This window comes from Leptodactylus fuscus, chromosome 6, assembly GCF_031893055.1.
Source record: "Leptodactylus fuscus isolate aLepFus1 chromosome 6, aLepFus1.hap2, whole genome shotgun sequence".
In the NCBI taxonomy this organism is placed as follows: domain Eukaryota; kingdom Metazoa; phylum Chordata; class Amphibia; order Anura; family Leptodactylidae; genus Leptodactylus; species Leptodactylus fuscus.
Genome location: NC_134270.1, coordinates 34,763,145 through 34,777,735, shown reverse-complemented (window position 1 = coordinate 34,777,735; position 14,591 = coordinate 34,763,145). Strand labels below are relative to the sequence as shown.

The following is a 14,591-nucleotide window of genomic DNA, read 5'->3' as shown; positions in this document are numbered from 1 at the left end:
GAATACAGCATCCTATATGTTACTGAAGATCTAAAAACTTTGACCCGGTGGTTACATGATCCACTTTGAGAAGAGGGGGGAGCTACATAATGGCGGTGCCCATAGCTGTGTATACAACGCTTATATAGCACTGTACACACCGCGATCTGGAAGGTGGGGACAGTAATAAACTGTGCTTGGCTTCTCTTGGTGAGCTACAGCTTGGATGTACCGATACATCCTTGCAGAACAAGGCAAGGATGCTGGGTTTCCGTCTCCTGTCCAGTTTCTCGGGCAGAAGATGGAAACCCACAAAGCGGAGACTGGGCACAGGTGTGAACCTGCCCTAACCAGCAGGTGGCGCAGTAGTTAGCATTGTAGCATTGGCGGTCTAGGCTCGAATGTTCTCCCTGTGTTTCCCTCATGTAAAACTGATCACTAACTGACTCTTCTTAATTTTATTACACCCGTCAGAAAATGAAGAGGAATTTGAGGCAGACTTCCACTTCGGATTCCTCTTTATTTTCCAATTCCTGCTCTCCATGGTGAAATACTGATGCTAAGCATCAAGGGGAGACAGAATGTAGGAAAAATCAGCCATGGAGTTAGTGGTGAATTCTTCTCTTTGAATAGGTCTTAGTGTAAATTTATCATATAGGTTCTTGCTAATGTGCCTTCTTTTATTAAACCTGGAGCCTATAGAAGCCATTCTGGTCCTTGCTCTTGTCTTCTAACCTGTACACGACATTGAGATTGGCTGTTGCGGACATCACTTTGTGCCGTATTGGTCAGCCAAATGCTTATTAAATCTACTTGCTCAGATTGAGGCCACCTGGCCAGGGCTCTGCAAGCTACCGTTATGTATAAAGACCTGAATAAACCTTTCATTTGTCATATTCATTGGCAGCATCGGACAGTAGTAAAAATCCTAAACCCCTAGCAGAGTTCTTATGAGCCTATGTAGAGGGCAAAGCAAGCAAACCTTGCTTACTGCCAATAGGGAGTAAGTGGGACAACTGAACTCTTGTAGATTATAGGGCCGCTCTTATCAGACAAAATGACATATTTGCGTGCCATAGAGCTCTGGATGCGGCTCCATCTATGCCAGGGGTGGGCAATTAATTTTCCCATGGGGCTGCATAAGAAATTGAAACTATTCTAGAGGGTCATGCGCACTGTGTAAAACTTAGCTCCATCCACTTCTGTTGATTCCGCCCATTCTCAATCATCTTTTCATGTGCCCCCACACAGTATAATCCTGTTACACTCACCCGTACATTATATGTCCCCACATTATAATGTTCCCTTCCAACTGCCCCACAGTATTAAGTCCCTCTCCTGGTGCCCCAGTTTATCCTGGGGGAAACTAGAGGGCACATGAAACTGGGGCAGCTGGAGGGGGACATTAACAGTGGGGGTAGTTGGAGGGGGGCAATAAATTAATGGCAGCTGGAGTGAGACATGAAACTGGGGGCAACTAGAGGCAGACATGTCCCCCTCCAGCTATCTGCACGGTTTAATGCCCTCTCCAATTGTCCCCAATTTAATGTGTCCCCCCCCCCCCAGTTTAAGTGCCCCATTTCATGTCTTCCCCCCCCCCCCCCCTCCATATCTGCCCCCAGTATAACATCCCCCTTCCATCTCTGCCTCTAGGTTACTGGGACATAGACACCCAGACAGCCACACACGCACACACTCTCCACCCTGCATCTCACATCCCCCTCCCTCCCTCCTCTCTCAGTACCTTAGGACACACACCACACGTCTCCATCTTCTTGCACTGTCCTGCCGGCACTAAGACATGCCTCACTAGACTCGCTGTGTGGGCTGGACTGAATCAGTCAGAGGGCCGGATATGGCCCACGGGCCGTACATTGCCCAGGTCTGATCTATGCTATACCCGTTTAAGTGGTGAGATGAAATGACTGGATCCTCGGCTTTTTTGCCTTTCCATCTGTTTAGTGTTTAAGTCCACCCGTGCCAGCTGTTAAATGCATAGTTAGTTACTTGTCCAGTTGTTTCCAACCTTCTTCTCTAGTTCATTGAAGGCCTGTATAACTTTATATAACTTTCTGATTTACTTTAGATCCAGTGACCGCTACATACTAGAAAACAAAAACCGCCCTAAGAGGAAGCGTTGCGACGTTTGGGGAGATGTTCCTAACCCTCACGACTTAATAAGGTCTGGAGACTGGCCGGTCGGACTGAAGAACATCGGGAACACCTGCTGGTTCAGTGCCGTAATACAGGTACGTCAGAGTTTGATGACAAGGGTACATGAAATAGGAGGATATTTTTGTTGTGACCTGCACTGGACCTTTTCAGCTCACATTGTAAGAGCTGTGTTCGTTCTCTGCTGTGCATGTCTGACCATTAACCAGTTAATGGGTTTTACATGGGGCTTATGGGTTTTCAGGCTTGGCTATAATCCTATTAATATTATAAAGGTGAAAGTTTGTGAGTTTGGATGTTTGTGGGTTTGTGTGTTTGGATGTTTGTTCCTCAATCACGCAAAACCCGCTCCACCGATTTGGCTGAAATTTTCCACAAACATAGTCACTACACTCGATTGCGCAATAGGCTACTTTTCGTCACAATAGCGCACATATGTTTTTCCCAGGACCCCCACAAAACCCAAACTCACATCACTATTTCTACAATCTCACACACTTTGGACCATAGCAAGCCACAAGATTCATATTACCCTCTACAGCAGAGGTCAGCAACCCCTGGCACACATGCCAAGAGTGGCACTCCTGCCATATTTCACTGGCACACCAGCAGCACAGGACCTGCAAGAGTTAAATGAAGTCTGAGTCTCTTCAGTGCTCTGCTAGAGCTGAGGCATAAGGACACTCCCCTTTGAGAGGGGTGCAGGAAACCCAGGGGGTGGAGCTTAATCGCTCAGGTCTGTGCCTGCTATAGTGGTCTGCATCCTGCAAAGATTCCCCGAGGAGGAGAGGAAGCTGCTAGCAAAGTGAAACTGAAAAACACACAGGTACATAGGATTACTGTTCTCATTAATGTCAGGCATTTGGGATTATTAGTTTAGTCTTAGTAACTCCATGTGCCTCACATTAATAGGAATAAACCCCATCATGTCCCTCATATTAACCCCTGTGTGCCTCACATTAGGAATAAACCCCATCATGTCCCTCATATTAACCCCTATGGGCCCCATATAAGGGTTACTAATATGTGAGACATATGGAGGTACTAATAAAAGACATCAATAATGAAGATACTTAACTATTACCTCCAAGTCTCTCACATATCAGTAACTCTTACACAAGGGTTAATGTGAGGGACATGATGGGGTTAATTGCTATTACTAAGAGGCGCATGGAGTTACTGAACTGTCATGCACAGGGCCAGACTTTATGTTGCTTGCTCAAGAGTATCCTGTGCCCAAAACGTACATGTACTGGCGGAAAATAACAAATCATACAATGTCGTATATTGAAGTATATTAACCTGAAATACCTCTGTCCCAAAGACACTATGTACAGTTTATACCAACACCGTATAGCAGCTGAAATACAAATTACATTCAACACAAGTCTCATGTGCTCTCAGAATTACAGCAAAAACAAGATAGTTACATTTCATATCCCATACCTTATACACAGTACGAAAACCTTACCCGCGCCTGTATATACCCACTTCTACGATCACCGCAGACGAAGTCGCGGGTACCAGCTAGTTTTTCTATAAGTTATTCTCTGTATACACAGAGCCCATAACACTCTGCCATTGAATTTCGTGGCCATCTCCCACCCACGTGTTCCTGTACTCCATATAACTGCTGTTGACTAGAAGTTTGAAAGACAACCTGCCGCAACCATTGACGTTGAATACAAGTATTTACCGAAATCCATAATTTTGGAGCATCATTTGTGCTGTTCCTGTATTACTCCTCCTAGAAATTTAGGAATATACTTTGTGCTACCATTTGGTGTCAGACACTGTCCAATCAGTACTACCTTTATCAACCCATGCAAGGACACACCCCTTTGACAAGAGTGGCAACACCCAGTTCCCAATCTAATCTATGAATTTCCAATAGGAATATCAGGAACAGCACAGAGGTCATAGAATAGGTGTTACAGGTTTATTTTGTGCTTTAGCACAGATGTCTGGAGAGGTGACTGCTCCTTAACAGCAGCTAGGGCAAGATGGCCGTCCACATGATTGACGGCAGCTTAAATTCTGTTTCTGTGCACAAAGTAAAAACAGGGATTGGACAGGGAAGATATATTAGTATCTGGTTTTAATGCATTAAAAAGTAGTTGTCTTACAATTCTAGCATCCTGTATATGTCCACAGGTGATCTTATTTTTCATGTCTAGCTGTGACGCTTAAAGGAATTGTCTATTATTTTTTTTTTTTTTTTTTTTGGGGGGGGGGGAATATTGGCAAAGGTCTGGGCCTACATTCACACTAACATTGCTGATTCATGGCCCTCAAAAATGAAATTGATAGTGTTAGGGTAAGTTCACACTGGGTATTTTGGTCAGGATCTTGGTCCGCCTCAAAATCATGACCAAAAAGACGGCTCCCATTGAAATTAATAGGAGCCGGTCACTTTCTTTTTTTTTTTTTTTTTTTTTTTTTTCGGAAGCAGTTTGTCCCAGCTCCCGGAAAAAGAAGCGACATGCTCAGTCTTTCAGGCGGATTTGCCTTGTGACATCCGCCTGAAGACACTCCCTCCTGACTATGCCCATTCATTTGGGCCTAATTCGGAGCGGACTATGCGACTGGATGCCGGTACACTGCAGCGGCATCCAGTCGTGACTACCTGTATTTTGGAACAGAACCTGAGGCGGCCTCTGCCTCAGGTTCTGGTCCAAAACACCCCGTGTGAACTTACCCTAACAGCCAAATGGGAAATGTAGCTCGGCCAATCAGAGGGTGAGGCCGGCCATTGCTGCTGTCAGTGCTCATTTACTGTATGTAGAGATGGAGCAGAGACCAGCAGGGAGACTAGGTAGCCTTGAAATGGGTCAGATAATGTGATATTCAATAGTCTCAATTCTCTCGCTTCCAGACAATGCCTTTTAAATCCCTGCAACTGGAACATAGTATGTAGGATTTTTCTTTTTTTTCCCCCTCTTCCCTTTTATTGTGGAGAGATCAGCTCAGTGTCTACAGTGTCTGACTATTAAAGATCCCTTAAAATGTATGACTCTCCTAATTGCTAATTACGTTACTTAGTAGGAGCGGGACATTAACCGAGGGAAGGCGGCGAACATTTAAAGTTTAGGTTCAGCGCAATTTTTCCAATTCCTGTGAGATTGAATTCTTCGCGCTGGCTGTTCAATGGCTGTGTTTACACTATTTGATTGCTAAACGGAAAAAGCGAGGGAACGCCGCGGTGTGGGGGTGCTGAGTGACTGCGGATTGGCACTGAGCTCTCCAGTTTGCTTCTTAAATTGAAAGACTGTGTTAAACTGGTTGGTTGGCGTTAGTGGCGCTCAATTAAAAACAAGCATTTTACTAGGTTTCCCGGGTGCGCGTGATGAGAATAAGCCGTAGTTAGAAATACGGTCTGCAACTTGATTGGTTTCTCGCTGTTTATTAGCGTGACTCAGAGATAGAAATAACCCCTTCAGTTTGATTGGTTCCCAGCTGAGTATTCCACAGAGCGCCTTTCAGAGCCGCAATAATGTGGAAACCTAAACTAGCAATTAAAAGGAACGCTTGTTTTCTTTATTTAAAATGGTGAGGTTTACTTAAAGCCTGAGCAATAAGGAAAAGTCTGGCCTGTACCGCTGAGGCGCTTCAATGGTTAAAGATCGCGTTGTCCTCAGAACCATCGCCTGTATTTCTTCCTTCGTTGGTTAATGTATCAAAAAAATTAAATAGATTTTGTTTCTTTTCAGTCGCTCTTCCACCTGCCTGAATTCCGAAGGCTAGTCCATAGCTACAGTATCTCGCCAGGGATGATCGAGAGGTGTCGCAGTCGCAGTGTAAGTACCTTTTATAGGGGGTTGTCCGGGAGAAAATTAAATTCTACCTAGAAAGTAAACTCTCTCTCCCCACCTAACTTATAATTTACATTAATTTAAAAAAAAAAGTATAATTCCCTATATCCCTGGGGCAGCCATGTGACCGCCCCAGGGACACTTTCTGATAATCCGGTGATGTTCCATTTCACAGTTTCCGAACCGGAATGTCCGCAGTCGTCTTACATCCCAATCAATGCTTACATGTCGTCCTGTGTCCGGAACGGGTCCTCCCCTCTCAGTCTCTTACAGCGCGTGCGCGGTCTGGAGGATGAGTTCTAGACGTGCAGTAGATAGCATAGCTAGGTGGGGGATAGCTTAGGAGGAGGGGTCTGTAACAGTGTGGGGGGGGGGGAGGAGCATTGACAGGTATACAGGAAGTTACATAGTAGGAAGGTACACCTGTAAACAAATGCAGAACATGCCACAGACACCTAGAAATCGCTCAAAACCCTGCTAAAAGCATATGGGTGCCCTTTTAACCCATTAATAACATGAACAGACCTTTTAATTAAAAAATAAATAAAAAAAAAAATCTACCTGGAAAACCCCTTTAAATCTAAGGCTCCATGTAGCGAGCTGCAGCAAAGCGAAGGAAACCCGTGTGTGTAGTGTAGGGTTTTGTTTGTTTTGTTTTCTCCTCCCTCTGCAGCATTTTTCACAAAGTCTGCAGATTTTTTTTTTTTTTTTTTTTTTCTCTTCTTCTGCAGAGTTTCTGCCTCTTATTACACCTAGATCTTGAGTTGATGTACTAAGAGAGGTCCTCAATGTTAAGTGTTACAAAACCCTTTTAGGCTAAGGCCCCACATTGCGGGAAGTGTGTGTGCATCGGGACAGATCTGTGACTACAATTTAGCTACATTACCTACAGGCAGTCTGTAGTAGTCTGGGACACATCCCCTTGCCTCATCATTGGTTCATGTTACCGCCACAACACTACCCTGTGGTCGCAATAATTCATGGTTAGGGGGCTATGGAAGAACCAGACTGCCATGCTCTATCCTGTACGGCCTTTGTGTGTAGTGTCTGATAAGCTGGTCATACATGATCATTCATTGCAAGCCCTGTATTGTTTCAGGAGAAGAGAAACATTGCCTTTGTGCAAGAGCTCCAGTATCTCTTTGCCCAAATGGTTGGAACCAACAGAAAATACGTTGATCCTACTGCTGCCCTGGAGCTGTTGAAGGATGCGTACCTGTCCGAGGAGGCGCAGCAGGTAAGGACGTGCTCTGTACTGCAGGGTGTGGAATTGGTGACCTGTTTATTTGATACGTGTGTGTGTTAAGTGCAGGGCTTATATCTGTCTAGTAGCCGACATGATGTGCCATTAGTAATTAGTAAAGGTCAGTATTTAAATGTAACCTTTTAATTTAATTAACATAATAAAATGGCTAATAGACGCCGGCAAAGTGACCCTAGTGGTCTTGGTGAAGAACATGTCAAGACTAGAGATGAACAAACCTCCCAAGATTCAGTTTGGGTTTGGTTGGTCCTGATTTTGTTTCTGGTTGAACAAATTTGGTAAAACTGAAATTGAATCTAGGCTGTAAGGCCCACCAGTCTGACAGTGGAGGGATATTGGTGCCGACATTAATGGCACTGATGTCTACAGCCCTGGGGCCGATGGAGTAACTAGGAGTAGCTGGACCCCGACTAGGTGGAATTTGCTGATTTTGAGGCAGAATCCATATCAGCGTTGCATTCTGATAAGATGTAATGTTTGCGTTCTCCTCCATGTTTCTATGTTGTTCCTTGTGCTATTTTTGTCAGCCTTGAGACATCTGTTCTGCGATACTTCCTATTCTACCTCTGAGTCAGCGGTTGTGTGAAGGGCTTCTTTCTAGGTCACGTTGTGGTAAACGCCAGCGATACTACGGACTGTTCTGGGATATGTGCATAGTCTGTATCAATAGAAAGAAGAACAAGGGATGGAACAAAGTGTGTGGTAAATGTATAAAAATGACCTAAACTAATGTTGTATTTCTTCATGCTAGCAAGATGTCAGCGAGTTTTCCCACAAGTTACTGGACTGGCTTGAAGATGCCTTCCAATTGGCTGTTAATGGAGAGTAAGTCCTCCCTACTTCTTGTAGACTATAAGGCAGGGTCCTCTGTCCCTCTGTCGCCATCAGTCACTTGCCTTTAGTATTATGTATTCAAACCCTTTTCATATAAACAGCTTATCAATGCAACACAATTTTCTTAATATCCTGTTAACTATGGGGCAAACTTATAAAGATTGGCATGTTCACTGCCAGTCTTCATATGCCGTGCACTGGCAAAGCATGCGCCTCATTTATGACCAGGTGCATGCCGCCTCTTAAATCGGGCACGCGAACCACTGGACCTTGTACCTGCACTGACTTCTGACAGCTTGTAGTTGCTGTAGATGTCAGGGCTCATGTATTCCAGTTTACATCTAAGGAAAGTGGTGAGTGTGGTGCAAAACGGAAAGCAATTGCACGTTTCTGTGCAAAACCCATGGTGCAAAAATTGACATGTGGTCTCAACTAAAAAAAAACAAAAAAAACCAAACATTAAAGCTGGTTATCTAGGACTATTGAGCACCAGACAATCAAATCCATTGGTCACACAGCTTTACTGCAGCTCAGTCCCATTCAAATAAATAAAGCTGATCTGCAGTGCCAAGAACAGTCGCCACAGAAAGCACCGTATAGTCTAAGTAGTGTAAAGGCCACTACAATCAGTGTCTTGGATCTGGGCAACACCTTAATTTTGCAAATTTCACCTGTTACAGAAATCTAGTTAGGTGAGGAGTAGGAGGGAGCTGGAGAGAGGGAGGGAAAAAAAACACAGCAAGCAAGCGCTGGAGATGGGTTAGGGTCACTTGGCTCGAACCAGGTTTTTTTTTCCCCTTGTAAATTGCTGTGTGTCCTTTACCTTGCGTTCACTTTCTTACTTAATATCTTGTGTGTAGGCATCCAACAGACAAGACTGAAAATCCAATGGTGCAGCTGTTTTATGGCACTTTTCTAAATGAGGGATATCTGGAAGGTAGGTCTTTATCTCTTTATCTATGTACACCACTATTTCTTAGGTCTTCCGTGTTGCTGACACGTCATGTCGTCTTTATACCTGACCCCCAATCGGTTCTTAGCAGCTGATGCACAGAGAAGGGAGCAGGATACGGACAGCGCTGTTCTGTCTAGTGGCCAGGCCTGGTTACTGCGGATCACTTCCCATTAACTTGAATGTGAGCTGACTATAGTACCTGCTCTGGTCCCATATGGTCAGTTTCCTGCGCTGCTCTGTGTATAAGCTGTCGGGAACAGCAGTATGTTTTGGGATGCCAGGTGTTCTAATATCTATGACCTATCCTTGAAATACATTATCAATATCTTTAGCCTGAAAAACCCCTCTAAGCAATTCACATGAACTTTCCATCACTGCTGACCTCAATGACTCAAAACAACACAGCATTTTCTTCATGCAGATGTTGGTGCATAGCTCACTCCAAAATCTGCATGAAAACCACCTGTGATCTAGCTGACACTCAACTCACACTTCACTTTTTAAACACCCCCCCCCCCCCCTAAATTTGTCAATTCCTGACACTGGGTCCATGTATAAATTGGTTTGGTGCTAAATCCATGTGCGAATTTGTCCAGTAGAAATCTGAGGCTTGGATTTCAGTAACATATTGCACTACCCGTACATTTGGTGTTCCCAATTGTGTGCCCATTCCCTTACAATGAGAGCAGGCAGTGTGGAGTGAGCCATGTGGCTGGTCAGGTGCTACATTTAATAAGTGAGAATTATAACTTTATTTCTGCGGTTTTCAGCTATTTTTACTTGCATTTACTACTCTTACGCTCTCCCATCGCTTTTATTTGTGTCCTAACAGATAAAACCTTCTCCAATGTTGAAACCTTTGGGCAATATCCTCTTCAAGTAAATGGCTTCAACAACTTAAATGAATGCCTGGAAGGAGCCGAGGGCGAGATCGAGCACAGCGAGAGCGGCAAAATCATGCGATTCAGACAAGAGGTTGGTTTGGTAGTGGTTATGCCTCTGCGGTAATAACACGGTCCCCAACTTTGTGTATTTCTGCCAATATATCTATTTCATAGCACAGATATTGGTCGGACTTCTGAGTGAGTCATATCGGGGTATATAACGTTCTTAACCCCCTCCCATATGCTCAGAAATCCTGATATATATTAGTTTAACTTCTCTCCCTTTAACAAATCCTGTTCTTTGATAGGGCAGATTAAATTGTCTAAGAGGTTCACTTTAAGAAAAATTTGCATATAACCAATGTATACCCTTCTCACTACGTTGTCTCCGTTCTCTTTGCAGCGCTGGTTTACCAAACTACCTCCGGTGTTGACCTTTCAACTCTTACGGTTTGAGTATAATCAGTCATTGGGGCAGCCAGAGAAGATTCACAATAAGCTGGAATTCCCGGAGATTGTTTATATGGACAGGTAAGAGTGGGTCAGAAGAGTGCAGGTGTAATATGTGGTTGTACATCCCTACACATGCAGTTCTTGCCGCTATATGTTGATCTTTGGTTACTAAAATTGATATTGACTTTTTGGTGATAAAGGTACCCATACATCTTCAATAGCTGTTGCCTGAATGCGTGTTGGGCTGGCAGCAATTTTATTTTCTTTTTTAAGTGTTTTAAATGGGAGAAGGGATTACGCTGCTGTTAGACACCTCTTGGTGCCTAATGGACTCCTCCAATTACATCATCTGTTGGGGGGAGAGCTGACACAGCCCATACATTTAATGTAGCTGACCCCTACCTCCAAATTTGAAGGGTATACATATTCTTATGTATATGGGCATTTTTTGACCTCATAATTTCAGAAGGTGACTTGTATCTAGCACAAATAAGATGTATAGTATTAGTTAGACATTGATCTGTAAATTTCTTGTTCAGGTTCTTATACAGGAATAAAGATCTTATTAGGAAGAAGCGGGAGGAGATCAAGAAAATGTATAAAGAGATTGACCTACTCCATCAGAAGCTGGAAAGGTAAACTAAGGTCAATAACCATTTCCTGCACTAAACTTTACTGACTGTGATAAAATATCCAGATCTGTGTACAGGGAAACCTCTCCAGGAGAGCGCCCCCTACCCACATTGCGTTTTCAGTGACTGGTTTTAGGTGTTCCATATTAACTCGATAAGATGCTGGTTGTTTGTCTCCAGTATCTGGGCTATGGTGTCCCACAATTGCTGGAGGGAGCCTGATCCATAGCATGAGAATCAAGGTGGTCCAATATATGTTCCATTGGGGAATTAGATGGCCAGGGAAGGACTTGTTAGCCTTGGTCATGGGCTACAACCACCATTGGACACTTGTAACTGCTTGACATATTGCGTTGTCTTGCTGGAAGAGTCCATGTGCATAGGGCAGGCAAACAGTATGTATGGGTGTATGTGATCTACCAAGGTGGATTCACATCCAAATCTATTCAGCTTGCCTTCCACATGGATAAGTGGGCCAAGAGCATGCCATACTAAAATTCTCCAGACCATAAGGGCTAGTTCACAGGTGGCATGGTATGTTGTATTTTGGTCCAGATTGTGACACGGGAAGCCACGTCAGAATAGGACCAAAATGCGCCTGTCGCGGCTTCCGACCGTCACGGCTTCCCGCTCCGGAGTAGGCCCAAATGAATGGGCCTAGACCGAAAGGTGCTGCTGCGAGGCCGAATGAGCCATGGAATCCACCTGACGAAAGGGCAGCTCACTTCTCTTTTCCATGAGCGGCAACATGCCGATCACGGGGGGGGGAAAGTAAGCAAACTGTCTACATAGACCTCTATTGTAAGGGGGTGGATTCTGACATGGATCCACCCCCCTCTTGCCCCTTGTGAACGAGCCCTAACTCTACTGTTAACAGCTTGTGTTCTTCCTGCAATGTTTACATGGTGTCTGTTCTCTGATGTTTCTTGCCTAACACGTCAATGGTGGTGGCTTATATTCAGTGACAACAAAGAATTGGGAGTGTTACATTTCAACATGGCCCATCCTTCTTTCTGCCAACATTATCTGTCCTGGGAATATCTCATCCCCTCCCTGCCCCTCTCCTCCTCTAACTGGTCTCATTGCTGTTGCTGTGGATAGTTGGGTTATCCCCATAGATCAGATTGTTGGTGATGTCATTGGAAAGACTGGTTTATTTCTAGCAACCAGACTGTCATAACAGGCCAGATATATCTCAGCCCCTCTATCCAAAGCTGGACTATGGAATGGGACCTGGCAGCCATCCATCCGTCCATGCCATCCCTCACATCGATCGGCTTTAAAATATTTGCTTGTTATATTTGTGTAGGGCAAGCTGAGGTTGTCCCCCTACTAGTGAGACGTTCCCTTCAAGGGAAGCCTCCTGCGGATCTCTAAAGCATTACATGCCTGTCCACATAATGCAGGAATGAGCTAAATCTATAACTGCTTGCCTGACCCTCCATCTTGTCTGGGATCAGACAGTCACTTTCACTATCGTTCTTTCGATCAGGTACCTGAAGTACGGCTCTGGCTCCCACCGTTGTCCCCTTCCTGATATGCTTCAGTATGTGCTGGAGTTTGCTCTCACAAAGTCTGCAGGGAGACGCCATGCTGGGCATGTGACAGATATCTCGCTACTTTCAGCAGATGACTCCGGCTCCTCCGGTACTCAACTACAGGAAAATGGGTAATTTCATTTATGGTAAAATGCAAACCTATAAAATAGATGTTCTAGCTAACCTTGTAAATGAAGTGCCGCACAGCCAAAAGCAATTTTCTTGATGCTATTTGATGCGGATTACAAAGCCTTATCTTCATTTGTTCTCTGTTTTTGTTTTATGTGGTGTGTGTTTGTGTTTTTTCTTTAATAAGCCAAGATGTGAGTTACATTGTTGGAAATGTGTCTGACAGTAAAACATGCTCTGCTCGTGTATTATACGGCCATAGTCTTCATCATTAGTAACATACACCATGTGCGATGTGCTCACTGAAGGCTTTTGAGTGAATTAAAATGTTTTTAATGTGAAACCCCATTACCCACTGTACAGGGGGTAATAAGTGTCTGATCACTGAGGGTCCAACTGATGGGACCCCTGTTCTTGTGATCGGTGGGGATCCAAGTGAATGGAGTGATAGTACCAATGCATCACTCCAATAACTTCTATATGACTAAAGGAGCTCTATATTGTAAAGGGGAGTGGTGGTCAGACATGCGCACTACCAGTTCATTCTCATAGGGTGATTGTAAATTTGTGTGTGTGGTTTTTTTTTTGCAAGAAAGTCTCATGCAACCTGCATTGCATCCTGTAATGAGAAAGTTATTAGTGACTTGTAGTTAAAAGAACGGTCCTGTTGCAGTTGACCGAGGTGACAAAGTTGTGATTTTTGCAGTCTATCAGTCTTCATGTTAGTGTGTGACAAATTGCATGTGTAGCTGTATCCTTACTAGCGTGCACGAGGCGTATGTGCAGTCTCTGAGCCAGGGTTCGTTCACATCTGCGCCCGGGAGTCTGTTCTGCAGGTTTCCATTTCCTGCACAAAACTGTGCAGGAGACAGAAACCTGCCGGCATCTTACAAAGCCATTCATTTGAATGGTATTGAAAAGTGTCCGGCCGTGAGCGTTTTATGTTCTTCGCAGCGAAAGGTGTGGTTTTTTTTGTTTTTTTTTTAATAAACTGGACACAGTCGGACATACAGTACTGTGTCTGAATTAAAAAAAACTGTTTCGCCGTGGAGAGCATAAAACTCTCACCGGCGCTCATGGCTGGACTCTGCATGACAGGTTTGTCTTCTGCATGCGGAAACCTGAGAACAGAGTACCGAACGCTGGTGTGAACCAAGCGTCAGTGAAAACTGCGTGGATGACGCACGAATTGTTATCCCTATGTCGCGCATGGTTTCCACGGTCCCATACAATCAAATGCATTGATAGCTACACTTCTGGTCCGGTACAGGATCTGCTCCATAATTTGCAACTCTTCAGTTCGACCCGGTCAGACAGCTGCAAAAACTATGGCTGCGTCTGGCCCATTGAAATGATTTCATTACTTTGATTCAGAATTGTGACTCTAAAGTATACTCATGTGCAGGAGGCCTAAGGACAGGCACCCCTACTGACCAGCTGCTTGAAGAGGTCATGGAACATGGACAATTGACACTTCTTCTTCTCAGGTTAGAGATGTCATGTCCTTTGGTCACGTGGCCATGCTGCAGCTCATTCCTATTTAAAGAAATGGGATAGGAGGTGTAATATCAAACGCAGCCACTAGGATGTATGGCACTGTACAAGGCTTGTACAAATATCACGTTCCCTTCAAACAGCTTATCCTTGAAGGTGCAGGTTGCCATATCTCCACCAATTTGATATTGATAACCTACCAACAACAGGTTAGATCAGCAATATCTTGGTTAAAAAAAATAAATAAAATCCTTTTAATCCCGCTCAGTGGGCCAGAAAGTCTGCTAATCTGGCAGTAGCAGAAATAGTCTTATGCCAGGTTACTGGGTAGACTACCTAATGGTCTAATGCAAGTATGGTGGGCAATGTCAGATTAATAGTAACTGTTTTCATTGCACTGTCTGGGTAATCTAGGACTTCTAGTTATCGAACACAGTCAGCTCTG

The 14,591-nt window shown here is 44.3% G+C and overlaps 1 protein-coding gene across 2 annotated transcripts in view; it reads left to right on the top strand.

Moving 5' to 3' along the window:
* The window catches only part of USP28 (ubiquitin specific peptidase 28), a 48,874-nt gene that overhangs the window by 12,182 nt on the left and 22,101 nt on the right, over positions 1-14,591 (top strand). For both annotated transcript variants that reach the window (XM_075279702.1, XM_075279701.1), the window contains exons 5-13: positions 2,066-2,228; positions 5,862-5,948; positions 7,063-7,200; positions 7,979-8,052; positions 8,922-8,998; positions 9,849-9,991; positions 10,304-10,431; positions 10,893-10,988; positions 12,478-12,654. In XM_075279702.1, the coding sequence (XP_075135803.1) occupies positions 2,066-2,228; positions 5,862-5,948; positions 7,063-7,200; positions 7,979-8,052; positions 8,922-8,998; positions 9,849-9,991; positions 10,304-10,431; positions 10,893-10,988; positions 12,478-12,654 (1,083 nt within the window). The remainder of the gene's footprint in view (positions 1-2,065; positions 2,229-5,861; positions 5,949-7,062; positions 7,201-7,978; positions 8,053-8,921; positions 8,999-9,848; positions 9,992-10,303; positions 10,432-10,892; positions 10,989-12,477; positions 12,655-14,591) is intronic.